A 17,167-nucleotide genomic window follows, 5' to 3' on the forward strand; every position below is an offset into this window, starting at 1 on the left:
TTCTCCGTAAATAGATATTAAATTTACTACCACAGTGGTAACTATCTTCTCGAATGAAATTATCAGTTCTGCAATATGGTGTATCTCTTTTCTTCAATCGTAGAGTGGTTGCTCACGGACCCAAGTCAGACGTATCTCACCACAAGTTATTTATTTCTATAATATTTCGTCTCCTTTTTTTTAGCATACGCCGGTGAATTATTTTATCATATGTTATTGCCGATTATAAACAGTTAATATCCTCCTCAGTAGTTTAGGATATTCTTCAGTAGTGAAGCTTCGCTCGTATTTGCGTCTTACTTCTGCGGATGTAATTTTTAGAGTATCTTTTTAAACAATCCTTCCGCTGCTATATTTTTTTAAAACAATTCAAAAAGAGCCTCTACTGTTCTGCAGTGTCTTCCAAATCAGTCCGTTCCGTGACGTGCATAGCCTCCTATATGCTGTATTAATAAGAAGTTCATTGCCTTAGTAGATCGCATGGGCCATACCTTCCTACGCCGCCATTTTGTATGGTCTACGAGATGCGAACGGGCACAATATTATGACCGCTGCTTGTGTTTACCGATATTTTGGTGACGAAGGAAATAATTCCTTACAATGTTATAGAGTATTCTCGTCATATGTAAAATTATCATAATTACCCAACAACAACAACCAATTCCATGGAAAGGAAATATTACAAGAAGTACTACTAATTTAACTTTCTAAATCCAGCATCATCATAAACTAATTCACACACAGCTTAAGTATTCCCATTACTTAACACTATGGCTTACAATACTATAGGTTGAACGTACTACTAGCTTAACACTACAAGTGATATTAAAGTTAAAACAAAACTACCCAACAACTACAACAACAACAAGAGTACAACAAGCAATTCCATGAAGAGAAAATATTAGAAGAAATACTACTAGTTTAACATTCTAAATCCAGAAGAAAATAAAAAATTCAGTGTCCGTCATTTACAGCTTTTAATTTTTCCACTTTACACTAGCATTAATCATCATCTTAAAGGATTTGATACCGGAAGAGAATCTATCAAAGACTGCTGCAAGTAATTTATTCCAATCCCTTATGGTCCTGTTTACGAAGGAAAACTGAATGGTAATGGAAAAGCAACTCTCTGTAGACAAATTGCTACAATTATCAACAGAGATTTGCAAACTAATATGCACTTAAGAAAACCCATACCACTAAATTGGCATATACAGGGAAACTTGCCAGAAAACCCAGATCCTTAAATCAAGATCTATGTACAAAGATCTGGGTTCCAGGGACGTTTTCAACTCATGAGTCAAATGTTACCCAATTACAACAGTCAAGTTTTAGCGAGGAAGGAGGTCTGAGATTGTTCTTGGTAAACTGTGAGAGTGTAGTAAATAAATAAAATTCAGCACATTGATGGAATCTTATCAGACTGATGTGGTGATAGGAGTATAATCATGGTTGAGAGAAGGGGTGGGTAATAGAGAAGTATTTCCAGAAGGGTATACAGTCTATCGTAGAGACCGAGGAGATAAAAAGGGTGGGGAGGGGGGTGTTTATTCCAGTGAAGGAAACTTACTGTTCACATGAATGGTTTAATGAAGAAAGGGATGAAATATTAGGGATAAAATTAGTTTGTGATAATATGAAGGAGGTGGGAATTATAGGAACATATAGGCCTGGAAGTGAGGAAGGAGACATGGAAATATTTGAGAAAATAATAGATTATACTCATAATAATAATAATAATAATAATAATAATAATAATAATAATAATAATAATAATATGGTAATAATTGGGGGAGATCTAAACTTGCCTGAAGTTGAACGGAATGGAGCTGCAAGTGAAGCCCATGAACAAAAACTGGCAAATAAGTTAATTTGGGAGGGAGGATTTACACAAGTAGTACAAGAACCGACTCGTCTCAACAACTTGCTAGATGTATTCTTGGTTAAACCATGGAAAATTGTTGATAAAACTGAGGTAATTGAAGGAATAGGTGACCATAAGGCTGTAATAATGGATGTAGGACTTGTACCAAAAGTGCTTAATAAGAGGGTCACACAAGACAAGAAATTATACAGAAAAACTAAAGTTGATGAATTTGGGACTTACCTTAAATCACAATTCAGTTGTTGGATAAGTGAAGGGAGTAATGTGGATACACTTTGGGCTAAATTTAAAGGAATAATTTGGGAAGGAGAGAAGAGATTTGTACCTGTTAAGAAGGGTAAAATGACATCAGACCCTGTTTATTATACAAGGGAAATAAGGAAATTAAAAAGAAAATGTAGAATAGTAAACAGGAAAATCAAAGAGTGTAGGGAGCATAGAGGAACTAGAAAACAGCTAATGAGGGAACTGAATAGAGTGAAAAAGGAAGCAAAAGAGAAATATATGAATGGCATACTTCACGAGGGTAATGACCATAAAGGGAAATGGAAAAAGATGTATTCATATATTAGGAATCAAAAAGGAAAAGGAATCCAAATTCCTACAATGGTGGGAGAAGGGGGTGAACACTATTCAACAGATACTGAGAAAGCAAATCTATTTAGTAGGGAATTCAGAGATTCAGTAGAAGATTGTCAGGAGTTGGAAACAGTAACAGAAGATAGAGAGGGAGAGATACATAGGGAAAAGAAGCTTCTCATTCACAAATGAAGATATTTTCAGAGAAATCCAACTGCTTCAGCAAGGAAAAGCAGCAGGAAGTGATAAATTACTGGGGAGGTATTAAAGACAATGGGGTGGTACATAGTGCCTTATTTAAAATTTCTCTTTGACTATGTCATACATAATAGTGTAATACCAAAAGAATGGAAGGAATCCATAATAATACCAATTTATAAAGGAAAGGGTGATAAAAGGAAACCAGAGAACTACAGACCAATCAGCATGACAAGTATAGTTTGTAAAATACTGGAGAGTTTAATAGCAAAATACATCAGAGGAATATGTGATGATAAAAATTGGGTCATGAGGAGCCAGTATGGATTTAGAAAGAAATTTTCTTGTGAGGCACAACTGGTGGGATTTCAGCAGGACATATCAGATCAATTGGATTCAGGAGGCCAGTTAGATTGCATAGCTATAGATCTTTCCAAAACCTTTGATAGAGTGGAACATGGAATATTGTTAAAGAAATTGGAAGGAATAGGATTGGACGTAAGGGTTATACGTTGGATAAGAACATTTCTAAATTCAAGAGTTCAGAAAGTCAAAGTAGGAAATAATATATCACAGGAAGAGAAAGTTTGGAAGGGAATCGCACAGGGTAGTATAATCGGTCCATTACTTTTCTTAATATACACAAATGATTTAGGGAACAATATAACATCAAAAATAAGATTGTATGCAGATGATATAATTGTTTATAGGGAAATAAATAACACTGAGGATTGTTCAGAATTACAAAGGGACCTTGAAATTATCCAACAATGGGTTGAAGAAAATAATATGAAGGTTAATGGAGGCAAATCAACTGTTACAACATTTACAAACAGGAGCTTTAAAACTGAATTTGAATATACTTTGGATGAGGTAGTTATCCCAAAAGATGGCAAGTGCAAATACTTAGGTGTGAGATTTGAAAGTAATTTGCACTGGAAGGGTCATATTGATGACATTGTTGGGAGAGCATACAGATCGTTACATGTCATAATGAGGCTAATTAAAGGATGCAACAAAGAATTAAAAGAAAAAGTTACTTAAGTATGGTTCGTCCATTATTGGAATATGCAAACAGTGTTTGGGATCCTCACCAAGAATACCTAATAAAAGAAATAGATAGTGTGCAGAGGAAAGCAGCAAGATTTGTAACAGGGGATTTCAGGAGAAAAAGTAGTGTATCAGAAATGTTAGAGGAACTTGGGTGGGAAACTTTAAGAGAAGGGAGAAAACTAGACTTATAGGATTATGTGGAGCCTATACAGGAGAAGAAGCATGGGGAGAAATCCATGAGAGGCTTCAGTTGGACAATAATTATATTGGCAGAACTGACCACAAGTATAAAATTAGAAGGAATTTTAGCAGAAGCGACTGGGGTTAATTTTCATTCATTGGGAAGGGTGTGAAGGAGTGGAACAGTTTACTAGGGGTAGTGTTTGATCCTTTTCCAAAATCTGTACAGGTATTCAAGAAGAGAATAAACAGCAACAGGGAAAATAAATGAAATTTTAGAGGGCATTCGACCAGTGCAGGCTATTTTAAATAAAAAATGTGTGTTAAAAAAATAAATTAATTCCATCCCCTGGTCCATGGAGTTTGGACAGCCAAAGTAGGGGACTGCCTGTAGGGGTGAAATACAGTGGGGACTTCGAGGGCCCTGGGACCGCTATGGTAGCTGTGAAGGCCCTTCAGGTACTCTGAAAAGTGGTGGCAAAAGGGGCTCTGGTTAAGACGCAGCAGGTCGTTATGCTACTTAGGTTCCAAAATGGGTAAAAAAAAAAAAAAAAAAGTAAATAAATGCAATGTAAATTTTAATCTTATACCAGTTGCATAGTATTATTTGAAGTAACTCCACATACTGTATATGAGTTGACTATGTTTGTAAGTATAGGAGATATTATAAGTAGAATTTTGTAAACAATATAAATTTATTAAGGATGATTTGTTTGTTTAATAGAAAAAAAATTGTTAGGATAAATTGTATATTATTGTATTCTAGAAACATTTTTTTTCTTCTCTTGTTAATTTAAAATTTAGTGCTTGACAATAATGTATTTTAGTGTACCATTTGCCACCGAGGTAGACACCTCATTTGCAAATAAAGAGATTTAGACTTGATTTGATTTGATTTGAAACTTGTCCAAATCAGTATGCTGGTTATTATTACACTACTGTTAGTGACCATTGCCACCAGGATATGTCCCATTTGCGATGCATTTGTTAATAATAATAATAATAATAATAATAATAATAATAATAATAATAATAATTAGGTACTTCGGTATACGACAGTGCAATGTGTAATTGTGACTAGTTGTATGCGACAACTTGAATACGATGTCCAAAATACAACGTAAGTCGTGGATGTCGGTTATTTTGAAGAGATGCCACATAGCACAGCCCGCTGTATTTTTTTATTCAAAAGAAGTAAAATACCTCAGCAGGAAAACGTCTGGGATGGTCCGACACTTAAAAACATATATTATACATGAGCAGGAATAGTCACAGAACACCACTGGCCCGGTCTGAATCACAAGAAGGTGCCCTGCCAACGACTGTGAGGCATCCAGGTAGGTTTACATCCTAATAACAGTTATTAACACATTATATGGGTTATTCGGATAAGAAGTCCACCTGAAATAACTTATGAACAGTTTAAGATGCTGGCATTCTGTCTTCACTTTCGTTAATGGTATTAAGGAGCTCATAGTTCAACATGCAGTGCTTTCCTAGGCTTTTGACAAACTTTATCGTCACACACGTTTCCATATGAGAACTGCTGATGATAACTATCAAGCTTACACTCTTAGTTACTGGGACGTTGCACAGCTCGCAGCACACGAGAATCAGTCTCAAGAGCGTTGCCCATCACCCCTGCTGAAAGAATTGGAGCAAAATCGGGCATTTTAGATTTTACGTTCCACTCATGTGTAAGGGGGGTTGCATATGTAGCAAAGCACATCTTCCCCATCTCAAGTTCGAACATTGCATGCCTCTAGTATCCTATCTACAGTTATTCACAAATTATGCAGGGTTATTCAGCAAAGTTGGCCACCCCAAATATGTCGTGAACAGTTTAAGATACTGACATTCGTTTTTCACTTTCATTAATGGTACGGTATTAAGAGGTTCAGAGTTGAACATGCAGTACTTTTCCAAGCTTTTGACAAAATGTACTGGCTCACACATTTTCATATGAGAACGTTATTTCACGCAATAGCTGCCAATGATATACTATCAAGTTTACAGCCATAGTTACTGGTACGTCGCACAGCTTGCACTACAGGAGGATCGGTCTCAAGATCTGTGACGTCAGTCTCGAGAGTCTCGAGCGAGAGCGTTGCCATCACTACTAAGAACCTCTGTCCACAATGCTATGAATATAATTGTGGCAACAGCAGTGTTACACAACAATGCAGTAGAGACGGGTGATGATCTACCAGATGACATTGCCCTTCAGAACTCATTTACAACAGAAAAGCACAACCATATGAAGATGTTCCAGTACCTGCAGTTATACATGGACTTGGGGTATATGCCTATGCTACCAGGGCTACAATTATAAATGATCATTTTATATGTAAGTTTTTAAAGCATTACTACAATTAATTTTTATTTTAAAATACGTATTGTTAAATATAGTATATTTACTTGTTAATAGAACCAAACTCCTTTTCATAATAAGGTACTGCTTTTTGTTTCATATGCCCTTAGTTTTTTCTTCCTATAAGTCACTCTAAACTTCACTGCTCTTAACACATCTTTTATTGTCCCATCCCAAAATATTTTTGTTTCTAAAACTATTGTTGCTTTTCTCCTCTATGCCAATACTCCAACGTTCCTTCATGCAGATTAAGATCCTCTTTCTCTTCTTTTCAGTTGGGGACACCAACATCCCTGCAACTCTCACACCACACATAACACTATCCTCCACCACAATCACACGCAGTTACCTACACATGGCAGATGCCGCCCACCCTCATCGGAGGGTCTGCCTTACAAGGCTGCACTCCGCTAGAAATAGCCACACGAAATTATTATAGTTGGGGACAATTCCTGATTTCCAGCTCTGCCCTAGTGTTGAAATTGGTTGTGATGCTGAAGATGACCCTTGGCCCTGGAAATTGTTTCTACAATGCTCATTAATATTTAATGATAATAACTGTACACATCTTGGTATTGTTTCCACTGTAGCACTGTATAGTAGAAGATCAAATTGTAAGGTTACTTCTTCCATTTATAAATAACCTCTTTTTTATTTTATTGAAATTCATGAATAAATAGTTTTAAAATATAACTTTTTTTTTGCTATTTTGCTTTATGTCGCACCTACCCAGATAGGTCTTATGGCGACGATGGGACGGGAAAGGCCTAGGAATTGGAAGGAAGCGGCCGTGGCCTTAATTAAGATGATGATGATGATTGTTGTTTAAAGGGGCCTAACATCGAGGTCATCGGCCCCTAATGGTAAGAAATGAGACGAAATGGAATGAAAAATTAAAAGTCTAAAATTCTCCACTGACCAGAATTCAAAGCGTGAGAACGAAGAATGAATGGATGGACATGAATTTAAAACAATCAGTGGATGCGACCCGAAATGCTTTACATTCACACAAACTGACAGAAAAGAATAGGATTACTGACCAAGGGACGGCTGCTATAGCATAACACTGAAACGATGATGCTTGCAGTCTAAAGGGGGTCCAAAATCCAAGTCATCGGCCCCTCGTAACAGTACTGATCGCTAGGAAAGTAGAACCATGGTATTTGTCATGTTGTGGTACTAATCAAAAGTAGCAGAGACTCGCGATATTCCACACATTATGGTACTACTCACAGGTTATAAAATTCGACATATAATACAGACCTATGTTTTTCTCACTTTACGGTGCCATTTATAGGCAACGCAAACCTATGGTGTTCATCACATAAGAGTACTAACCACTGGGACCTTCCACTATCCCATGGTGTTCCTCATATAGTGGATACTAATGATAGGCAAGGCAGAACCATGGTAGCTATCATCCCAGGGTCCGGGTCATATGGTGGTACTAATCACAGGTACTGCAAAAGCCGACCGCACGGTGCTCCTGTGTGCTACTAATCGCAAACCTATTTGGTACCTAATATAGTGGTACTACGCACAAGTAAAAGCGACCCATAATGTTCTCCGCGTGGTGGTACTAATCACAAGTAGTTTCATGGTTCCATGACAATCATCCCTTGGTCGCCCCTTTTAGTCGCCTCTTACGACAGGCAGGGGATACCGTGGGTGTATTCTTCGTCGGCATCCCCCACCCACAGGGGGTTGTGTGTTTGGTCCGCAAGAGGTATTTTATTTCCCTCAAGTCCGCCGGCAAGCCGGTTAGGACCCCCTATCCACCACCTGGGACGCGCCACGTGGGAGTATCATCTCTCCCCCTGCTACGCCAGCGTAGTAGGTTTGCGGCCTTAATTAAGGTACAGCCCCATAACTGTAGGCCTACATATCATATTACCTTCTTGTATGATGTGATGTTATTTTTCAAGCTGTTATGGAACAAATAAACAAACTTTCATAATATAGTCTAGGCTACTTGCAGTGCATACAACAAATTGCATTCTACCTCTTGCAATGTACTGTGCACATTTATGCCGTTATTCCAGAGCCTACTAAGGCATACTATTGCAGCTTTTAGTTGTGGCCGCATTAGTTTCTTCCTCATACTAGATATTAATATAAGATAAACTATAAACTTGTGTAGAAATCACGATGATAAAGAGACATGCAGAAGTTTACATTAATCTTGTCTGTCCTGCTCCTTTTTTTTTTTAATACTATGGGTGTATATAAATGTCAGCATATTCTTTATCAGAGATTTCCATTTTTATTCACTTAAAATAATGAAATAAATTACTGTTGTAGCTTTATTCATTTTCTGTACTGCAGCTATTTATTAATGTAGAACAGAAATTTGGATTTCTGCATCTGAAAATAAATATGATCACAAGATTTGTTCCATTACTGGCATTTTTGTTTTTTCAAAAGTGGGTTTGTTTTAGTATATCCTTTATACTCAGGGAGTCTTAAGATTTAATTCAGACTAAGGGATAGGTGATTTTGTTCTTTTATGTATCACACGGCCACTTCCTATGCAACTCGCCATGTTACAATCAAGGGTTTTGTAGATTCTTGAATGAGATCAACGACCAAGTAAGAGGCTAATAATGGTAACACTATGGCTGAGGCATTGGGACTGGGTTATTCGTGGACCTTTGAATTATACATTGTGCTATAGTTTATAAATTTGATTTTTTTTTTTCAATTTGCTTTACGCTGCATCGACAGAGATAGGTCTTATGGCAATGATGGGATAGGAAAGGGCTACTAGTGGGAAGGAAGCAGCCATGGCCTTAATTAAGGTACAGCTCCAGCATCTGCCTGGTGTGAAAATGGGAAACCAGGGAAAACCATTATCAGAGCTGTCGATAGTAGTCTTCGAACCCACTATCTCCCGGATGCAAGCTCACAGCTGCGCGCCCCTAACTGCACGGCTGCAGTTGCCCGAGTGCTATTGACCGTGAGTTTTTGTTCATGGACAATAATTAAAGACCACACCATACTCCAGCTGGTGGAAAACAAATATTTGACGGATGGAATGACCTGCCTGTTGTCCCAATTTAAATCCTACAGAATGTGTGGGATGTCATGGGAAGATGCCTAGTGGCACCTGAACACCGACAAGAAAATTTACAACTGAAGAAAGCAGCGAAAGAAGAATGGTCTTTATTGTCACAAGAACTCGTGAACCACCACATCCAAAGAACGGAGAGACAATACAATGCATGCATAGCCGTTAGAGGTAATCATGTTGCCTACTGCCAACTACAGTTTCCCTTCTTTACATTTCTGGCATAGATGCATCTGTATTAGGTTAGTCAGTGTTCTGCAGCTTATGAAATACACTGACTTAGCAAATGTCATGGCATAGTCACCTAATAGCGTGTGGGGCCTCCTCTGGCCCTGCGAACTGCAGTGAGACGCCGTGAAAGAGAGTCGACAAGTCCCTGGTAGTCCTTTGGACGCAGCTGACACCAAATCGTTTGCAGAGCGGCCGCCAATGCTGGTCTGTTTGCGGGTGCAGAATCCATGGCACGGAGCCTGCGTTCCAGGACATCCCAGATATGCTCGATAGGGTTCATATTGGGTGGCCATGGCAGTCGTTGGACCTCTGCTCCATGTTCCTGGAACCATTCCCGGGCGACATGGGAGCAATGTGGCGGCGCATTATCATCTTGAAACACAGCAGAACAGTCTGTGCGCTGGAAGGCCAAAAATTGGTGGAGGTGATCTCCGAGCAGCTCAACATACCGCGTACCATTCATAGTCTCTTCCAGATCAACTAGGGGGCCCATTCCATTCCAGGAAAATGCACCCCAGACCATAACAGAGACACCAGCACCCTGGACCACACCTTTGAGGCAGGCGGGATCCATCGCTTCATGTGGTCTGCGCCATACACGGTGCCTCCCATCGGCATGGTGCAGTTGAAATTGTGATTCATCCAACCATATCACGTTACGCCATTGTTCCAGTGCCCATCCCTGGTGACTGGTGACAAATGAGCGTCGTCGTGCCCGATGACGTTGGGTTAACAGTGGCACCCGTGTGCGGCACTGGCTCCCATACCCCCATAGAACCCATGTTCCTACGGATTGTCCACTGGGAGACATTTCTAGCACAGTCTGTGTTGAATTAAGCCGTGATTTGTTGCACGGTTGCCCGTCTGTCACTATTGACAATCCATCTCAGATGTCGCCGGTCAAGGGTCATCGAGGTTGGCTGGATGGCCGGTCGTTCGTCTGTTGTGGATGGTGACACCCGCATTCAACCATTCACAATACACACTGGACATCATTGATCGTGTAAAGCCGAATTCCCACTTCCAATATCGCACTTCCCATTCGTCAGGCACCGACCACCATACCCCATTCAAATGGTGTCAGCTCACGACGACGTTCCATGTTACACCTGTCACATGCACAGCCACTGCTCACAAGGTCTCCTATACAACTGCCGCTGGCACAGGGGGTGTGTGTTGCGCAGACAACATACCTGCGCATCAGTGCTCCGCTATCCCATGACATTTGCTCAGTCAGTGTATATCTGGTAAGATTTTATCAAAAACACACGATTCCTATAAGGCACTATAGGAGAAAACCTATTTCATCCTCAAGTTCTGCACATCAGTGTATTTTAATTATATACATACTTATAAAATATTTTATTAAGAAAAGAATTGGTGAAATGAAACAGCATGGAATCAAAACAAGATTGGTTTAAATAACATTTAAAAACATCCTTATAAATTTTTTTTTACAAAAAGGAATACTTGACTAGACACTGCATACAAACATTTCCACCTTTTGGATAATTCACTTTAGAACATTCAATATACAAATTTACAGCAACACAATCAAAATCTGCAATCTTTAGCTATCCCCAACAACACAAAACTAATTTTTTTTGTAATTGTCTAACAAGAGAACAGTGCATTAAAAACACATGTTACAGTCAATTATAACAACTTAGGTTGCCTTTTAAGGTTGGTTATGTCTAAAATTTTTCCAGTTTGGTTGGGCAAGTTTGAGCGATGTGATATTGGATGAGCAACTTCTCTTCGATGTGATGCTGGATGGCCAGTTTCTCGCCTTCCTTCTATTTTGTCAGCTTCGTCAGGAAGTATCCTACCTCTTTTTACTTCAGCTCTTCGCCAGGCTGGAACTGATACTCCCTCCAATCCATCTATATTAATTATAATAAAAATACTTAAATGAACATGAGTCTGGTAACATCAAGCAAGATTAAATTTAAAACATATTTTGTATGTAAGCAACATGTTGTTGTTGGGTATTCAGCCCGAAAGCTGGTTTGATCCTCTACAGTTCCACCATAGGCTATCATAGACAGCTTAGGCATCACTGAAGAGGCATACTAGGGAAACGAGGAGTGAGGTAGTTTCCCGTTGCTTTCCTCACCGAGCCAGAAGTTGCTGTTGCATATCAGTCTGCCAAGCCCACTGAAATGCATGCACCAACCGGCCCTATGAGCGATATTTTCACACCATTCATAACAGGGACTGGCTGCATAAGGAATGGTATTACTAGCATTGCTGATACCTCGGTCACTGTCACATTGTCAAAGCCAAGGACGAGACTTAGACAGGTCAATGAAAGTAACAAATTGCTTTAGCCCATACCAGAAGACATAGCGCACTGTACACACCTACATCTTGCCAGCAAGGGCTTGTAAGTAACATATTCTTTACTGTTCTTCAGACACATTTTCTTTTCTGACAAGGAAATAATACGAATTAATTGATTTCCTTCTCTAGCCAGAGACAGTATCATATACCTGAGAGAACTGTTCATATGGACAGCACTGCCATGACTTGGAATGGTAATGGTGAGAAGGAGAAAAGGGTTAATTTTTGAGGAACGGACAAGTCAGTTGCAGGTCCGTGCTTCTAAGAGGATTTATCTCAAGGAAGGCAAAAGAAACAAGTGAAATACAATTTTGGCCCAGAGCTATAAAACAAAGCAGGAGAAAATGTAGCATATTTGTAGCTTGATTGCTTGTTACTGTCTGTATTCAACAGCAAACATTGTAATTATACACAGTGCTAGGGATATAAGCAAAAAAATTTGCATACCGGTGGTTAAGTTAGTAGCGTATGTCTCTGGGTTGGTAACAACATGTTGCCAAGGGTTTTGTCCGTTAGTCCATTGTTATTTCTTTGTTTGGTGTAGGTGAAAACACACTGTATTGTAATTCTGCAGATATCTCGTAGTCTAAATGAGATGGTGTGTTCAGTGAAACATTTCAGTCACATTCTGCTCTTCAGGTTTAAACAATAATCAAGTGCAGCAAAAGCTGTGAAAACAATTTGTGCTGTGTACAAAGCTTATGTTATTGCTGAAACTATGGAAAGGAAAGGGTTTTTTCATTTCTTGGAAAACAGACTTGACTTACCTGATGAAAGTCTACGGTCAGGCCGACTGCCACACTTTGATAAAGATTGCTTGCGTAATGTGCATTCTATGGCTAAGATGCAAAAATTAGGTGGGTACCACGTGTTAAGCGAGGAAAACAAAAATTAGCGTGTAATAGTATGTGCACCATTACTTGCCTGTCACAGGTTAGCTTGTGATCAGCACCAATTGTTCCTTGAAGACATTGTTACTGGTGACAAAAATTGGTGTCTATACATTAACATCAGAAAGGGGAAGAGTGGCTAAGGCCATAGAATAAAAAAGCAACTCCCCATTAAAAGGACATTAGTACATAAAAAATAATTTAAAAACCAACATGTGCATCTGCTGGAACAATCAGGGAATCCTTCAACATAAATTGCGTTCAAGGAACAAAATGATGACTGCTGCTATGTATAGGAAATAACTAAGATGACTCACCATCATTGTTGAAGACGAACGACCTGGGCATCTAGTGCTGTTACCGCATAAAAATGCACGCCCATATTTGGTCAAATTGAAAAACTCAGTGGAGAAACTGTTCCACACCTCCCCTATTTACCAGATCGATTTTTCACATTTCCCGTTCTCTAACCTCATTCAGAGCGCAGTCTTTCCTGATGAAGTTGCTTTTGACACGTGGCTCAAAGATTTCTTCAACTCAAAACCATAGCAGTCTTTCAGGCACAGTAAAGAACTCCCACAAGGTCAGTAGATGGTCATTGACAATGGACGTGAGAACATAACTGAATTAGGGTTGTGTAAAACAACTCACTGTGCTTATGTAAATTATTATTGTAGTACTAAACATACGTGAATAAAGATAGATTGATTTACAGAATACTACAAACTTATGCACCAACCCAATACATGTAACACAATTTCCCAGAAACTTTTATTCTTGTGAAACTAGTTTGTTCACCTCTTTGAGATTACTCGCACGTCTGAAAAGCACGTGATAAAAGGAATCAGTAAAAAAACAACAACAACAACAAAAAAAACTGTGGAGTACCTGTTAGTAAAGTGATCTGAGTGATGTTTTTAATTGTATATATGAACTAGTGAAAGATTTTATAACTGATAATTTTTCTGATTATGTTTATCATCTAGAGCTGAGCTGATTATGTCAAATTGAAATTCTAAGAGGCCTCATTCAGCTGAAATTTAATTGTCATTTATGTATATTTTATATTATATCCTAATTCAGGCCATTACAACTCAGCATTTGAGGGCTAAGGTGCCCTGACGCTGCCCATATCTGCCTAGGACACACTCCTACTACTCTCCGTTACTGCCGCTATGTTGATGCATGAACGCAGATGCTAGGTTGCTGACCTTCCCTTTCTAGCCTATATTACAAACAATTTGAGCGATTTAGACATTTCCTTGCATAGCAAAAATGTGCCGATTGCTGCTATGTGGGACAGAATTTGTGCTTTTAATATGGAACTTACGCCTCCGTGGCTCAAGTTGCAGTGCACCAGCCCCTCACTGCTGGGTTCTGTGGTTCAAATCCCGGTCACTCCATGTGAGATTTGTGCTGGACAAAGCGGAGGCGGTACAGGTTTTTCTCCGGGTACTCCAGTTTTCCCTGTCATATTTCATTCCAGCAACACTCTCCAATATCATTTCAATTCATCTGTCATTCATTAATCATTGCCCCAGAGGAGTGCGACAGGCTTCGGCAGCCAGTACAATTCCTATCCTCTCTGCTAGTGGGGCTTCATTCATTCCATTCCTGACCCGGTCGAATGACTGGAAACAGGCTGTGGAATTTCATTTTCAATATGGAACATTCAATGTTTAAAAAACAATTACACAAATAATATTTTGAAGAATTCCCATCATTAAAACCATGCGACCTGCCTGGGTGGACCGCTAATAGTTACGGTAAAGCACATAAACAACTCAACAATGGTTTACAAATACTGGAGGAATGTTGCCTTATGAAACATTTCTGCGACATCCTTTCTGTAAATTTCAAACAGGCTCCAGTCACATTTCAAACAGAAGTGATAAGGCATCAGTGTGACACAATTTTGAAAGCTGTTATAGTATTCCAGGTGGCCTTGCATTCTGTGAGAAACTGGAACAGGGAGAGTTTTGTCTCTCCACGCATTGGCATGAAAATTAGTTACTATATTTGGCTCTACATACCTTTGCAAACACATCTTAGTCATGGACCTGAATGAGAGTAAAACTAGGTCATGCAGCGATATATATTCATTCTGCTTAAACAAATTTCCCTGATTTCACAAAGTTGGTGATGTCAGGTGTCCCTCTAAACGCAGAAAAAAGAATGGTTTTACTATCTTGTTTTATATATTGTACCAGGAAAAGTTGATTTCAAGAGCATGAAGTCTTTCTAAGGGGTACCTAGTCCTTAGGAGATGGTACACAGAGGGAGGATCTCTGGAAGGTCACCCTATTATATCGCCGAATCATAGATATTTACTAGAAAATAAATCCCAATTTCAACAACAGAATATCGAAAAATCAAGTTGATCAAGTAAAATTCAACTGAATAATGTCTTTCTCAATCAGTTATGCCCATCATAACTTTCATGGCATAAAGTAATAATAAAGCATGTTGTAAGTAAATAAGAAATCCTAAAGTCTTTTCTATTGGCACTTGCGATTTCAGATTACACTTTCTACATAAATTAAATACAGTAAATTTGGGAATTATTTTTTGTAAACACATCAAACTCAAATATGAAACACTTGAAATTAAATCTGATCTTCTGGTATAAAGTTCTGAGTACTGTCCTACTTTTTTTTTTGTAAATTATTGTACACTTTACGTAAATATCGTAAAATGAGAGTTTATGATACACTTCCACTATGAATGAAGCACTCAATTGATATTTTAAAGTTCCAATAAATGAGAATATATGGCATTACGAGAGCACACTGTTATTTGAAAGTCTGCCTTTATTTTTAAGAGTTGTAAAACGTTAATTTTCCAAGTAAAATATTAAGTAAGTGAGCCTTTAATGTTCTTTGTCAGTAATGACACTGTTTATAAAAGTTCTGTTCAAAGTTAGAATTATGTTTTTGAACGGAAAAAGCACTGATATCACCTGACATACACCTTCTTGTTGAACTCGAACAGTTGAATACTGCTCTGCAAGCAGCAATCTGGAACTCAGCTATCAGCAAACACCACGATGTTCCATAGTACCATGTCCCTGGAACTGTCCCTCGTAGTACCAAGTCCACGCTGATCTGCATCAAATCTCCGTCGATCTATGTCGATCTCCGTCGTCTTGAGTCAGGATTTCTCATGTTACTAAAAGAGTGGCTTTAACACGAGAGTCCAACTGACTAGGTTGAAATCTGCACCATTTGATTGCACTGTTAGAACTGATTATCACTGTCTCATAAATAATCACCATTCACTGGATGAGAAATAAGTCGGAGCATTGTCTATTTACATTACATGTAACTAATCTCATGATTAGACCTGTATTGAATTTGCTATAATATGCTTACAATATTGTGATTTTTTATTCCACCTTTTCAATACAATTGGCTTTATGTTATTAGATCATAATGCTACAACACTATTTTATAGGGACATGTTTCGCTTGAATTTCAAGCATCCTCATCCTATATAATCATCTCAAGGTTAAGATCTGTCATATTTGATTTGCTTTGACAAATTTGTGCTTAATTATAATTCTAAAATTAAGTAATAAAATATATAAACATAGGAATTTATGAACACATTAAGAGTTTAACAATATGAATGACTATACTAAAATTGGAATAACCGTTAATTCTAAAGATATTGACGTCTAAAACACAGTATCTTCAAATGTTGAAAATTTGGCTAAAATTGTTTTCTCAAAGTTCTAGTTTATTAAAAACAATTGTAATTTGACTTCTATGTTAAAATTTGAGTCGTAATTATAGTTAAAACTTATTGGTGTCTGAAGATTGAAATCTGGGAATTCAGCTTCAAGTTTTAATTTTGAGGCTTGCTACCGTAATTTAATAGTTTTGAACAGTAAAATGTTGAATTAGTTAGTTTCATCGAACTAGTCTTGTGTTTACGATCATATTTTCCATTGGTAGTAGTTCGTATTTATGAGGGTTTTAGTCAAAAGGGATGTCAATCCAAAATCTTGAGGAACTGATTTGTTTCTTTCATAATATTTGAATTATGGTGCGTCCCTTTGACTGCTACTACAAAACCTTGTGGACTTTGTTACATTACGGTGACTATTATCTGTTGTGGTTCTACTCCTTGTCTTCATTAATACAAACAGGCTCCATGCTGCAAGAAATACTCATGCTTTGTATCCAGGATGAAATTCAAAAAGAATTTAATTATAATAGGTCCACCTACTCAATACACTTCTGCCACTTAATAAAGGGTTTGTTTAAAAAGTTATATAGTTGTTACATAGTTGTTTAAAAATACCTAGAATATGGACATGTTTCGATCTAGGTTAATAATATAAAAAGAAGAAAGACATAATAAAAACA

At 38.1% G+C, this 17,167-nt stretch overlaps 1 protein-coding gene across 5 annotated transcripts in view; it reads right to left on the reverse strand.

Annotated features, from left to right (window-relative positions):
* Nucleotides 1–10,932: 10,932 nt before the first annotated feature.
* The window catches only part of LOC136862991 (uncharacterized), a 414,724-nt gene continuing 408,489 nt past the window's right edge, over nucleotides 10,933–17,167 (reverse strand). For all 5 annotated transcript variants that reach the window (XM_067139297.2, XM_067139298.2, XM_067139300.2 and 2 more), the window contains one exon: nucleotides 10,933–11,447. In XM_067139297.2, the coding sequence (XP_066995398.2) occupies nucleotides 11,221–11,447 (227 nt within the window). In that variant the 3' untranslated portion in view covers nucleotides 10,933–11,220. The remainder of the gene's footprint in view (nucleotides 11,448–17,167) is intronic.

The sequence above is a fragment of the Anabrus simplex genome, chromosome 2 (assembly GCF_040414725.1).
Source record: "Anabrus simplex isolate iqAnaSimp1 chromosome 2, ASM4041472v1, whole genome shotgun sequence".
NCBI lineage: Eukaryota > Metazoa > Arthropoda > Insecta > Orthoptera > Tettigoniidae > Anabrus > Anabrus simplex.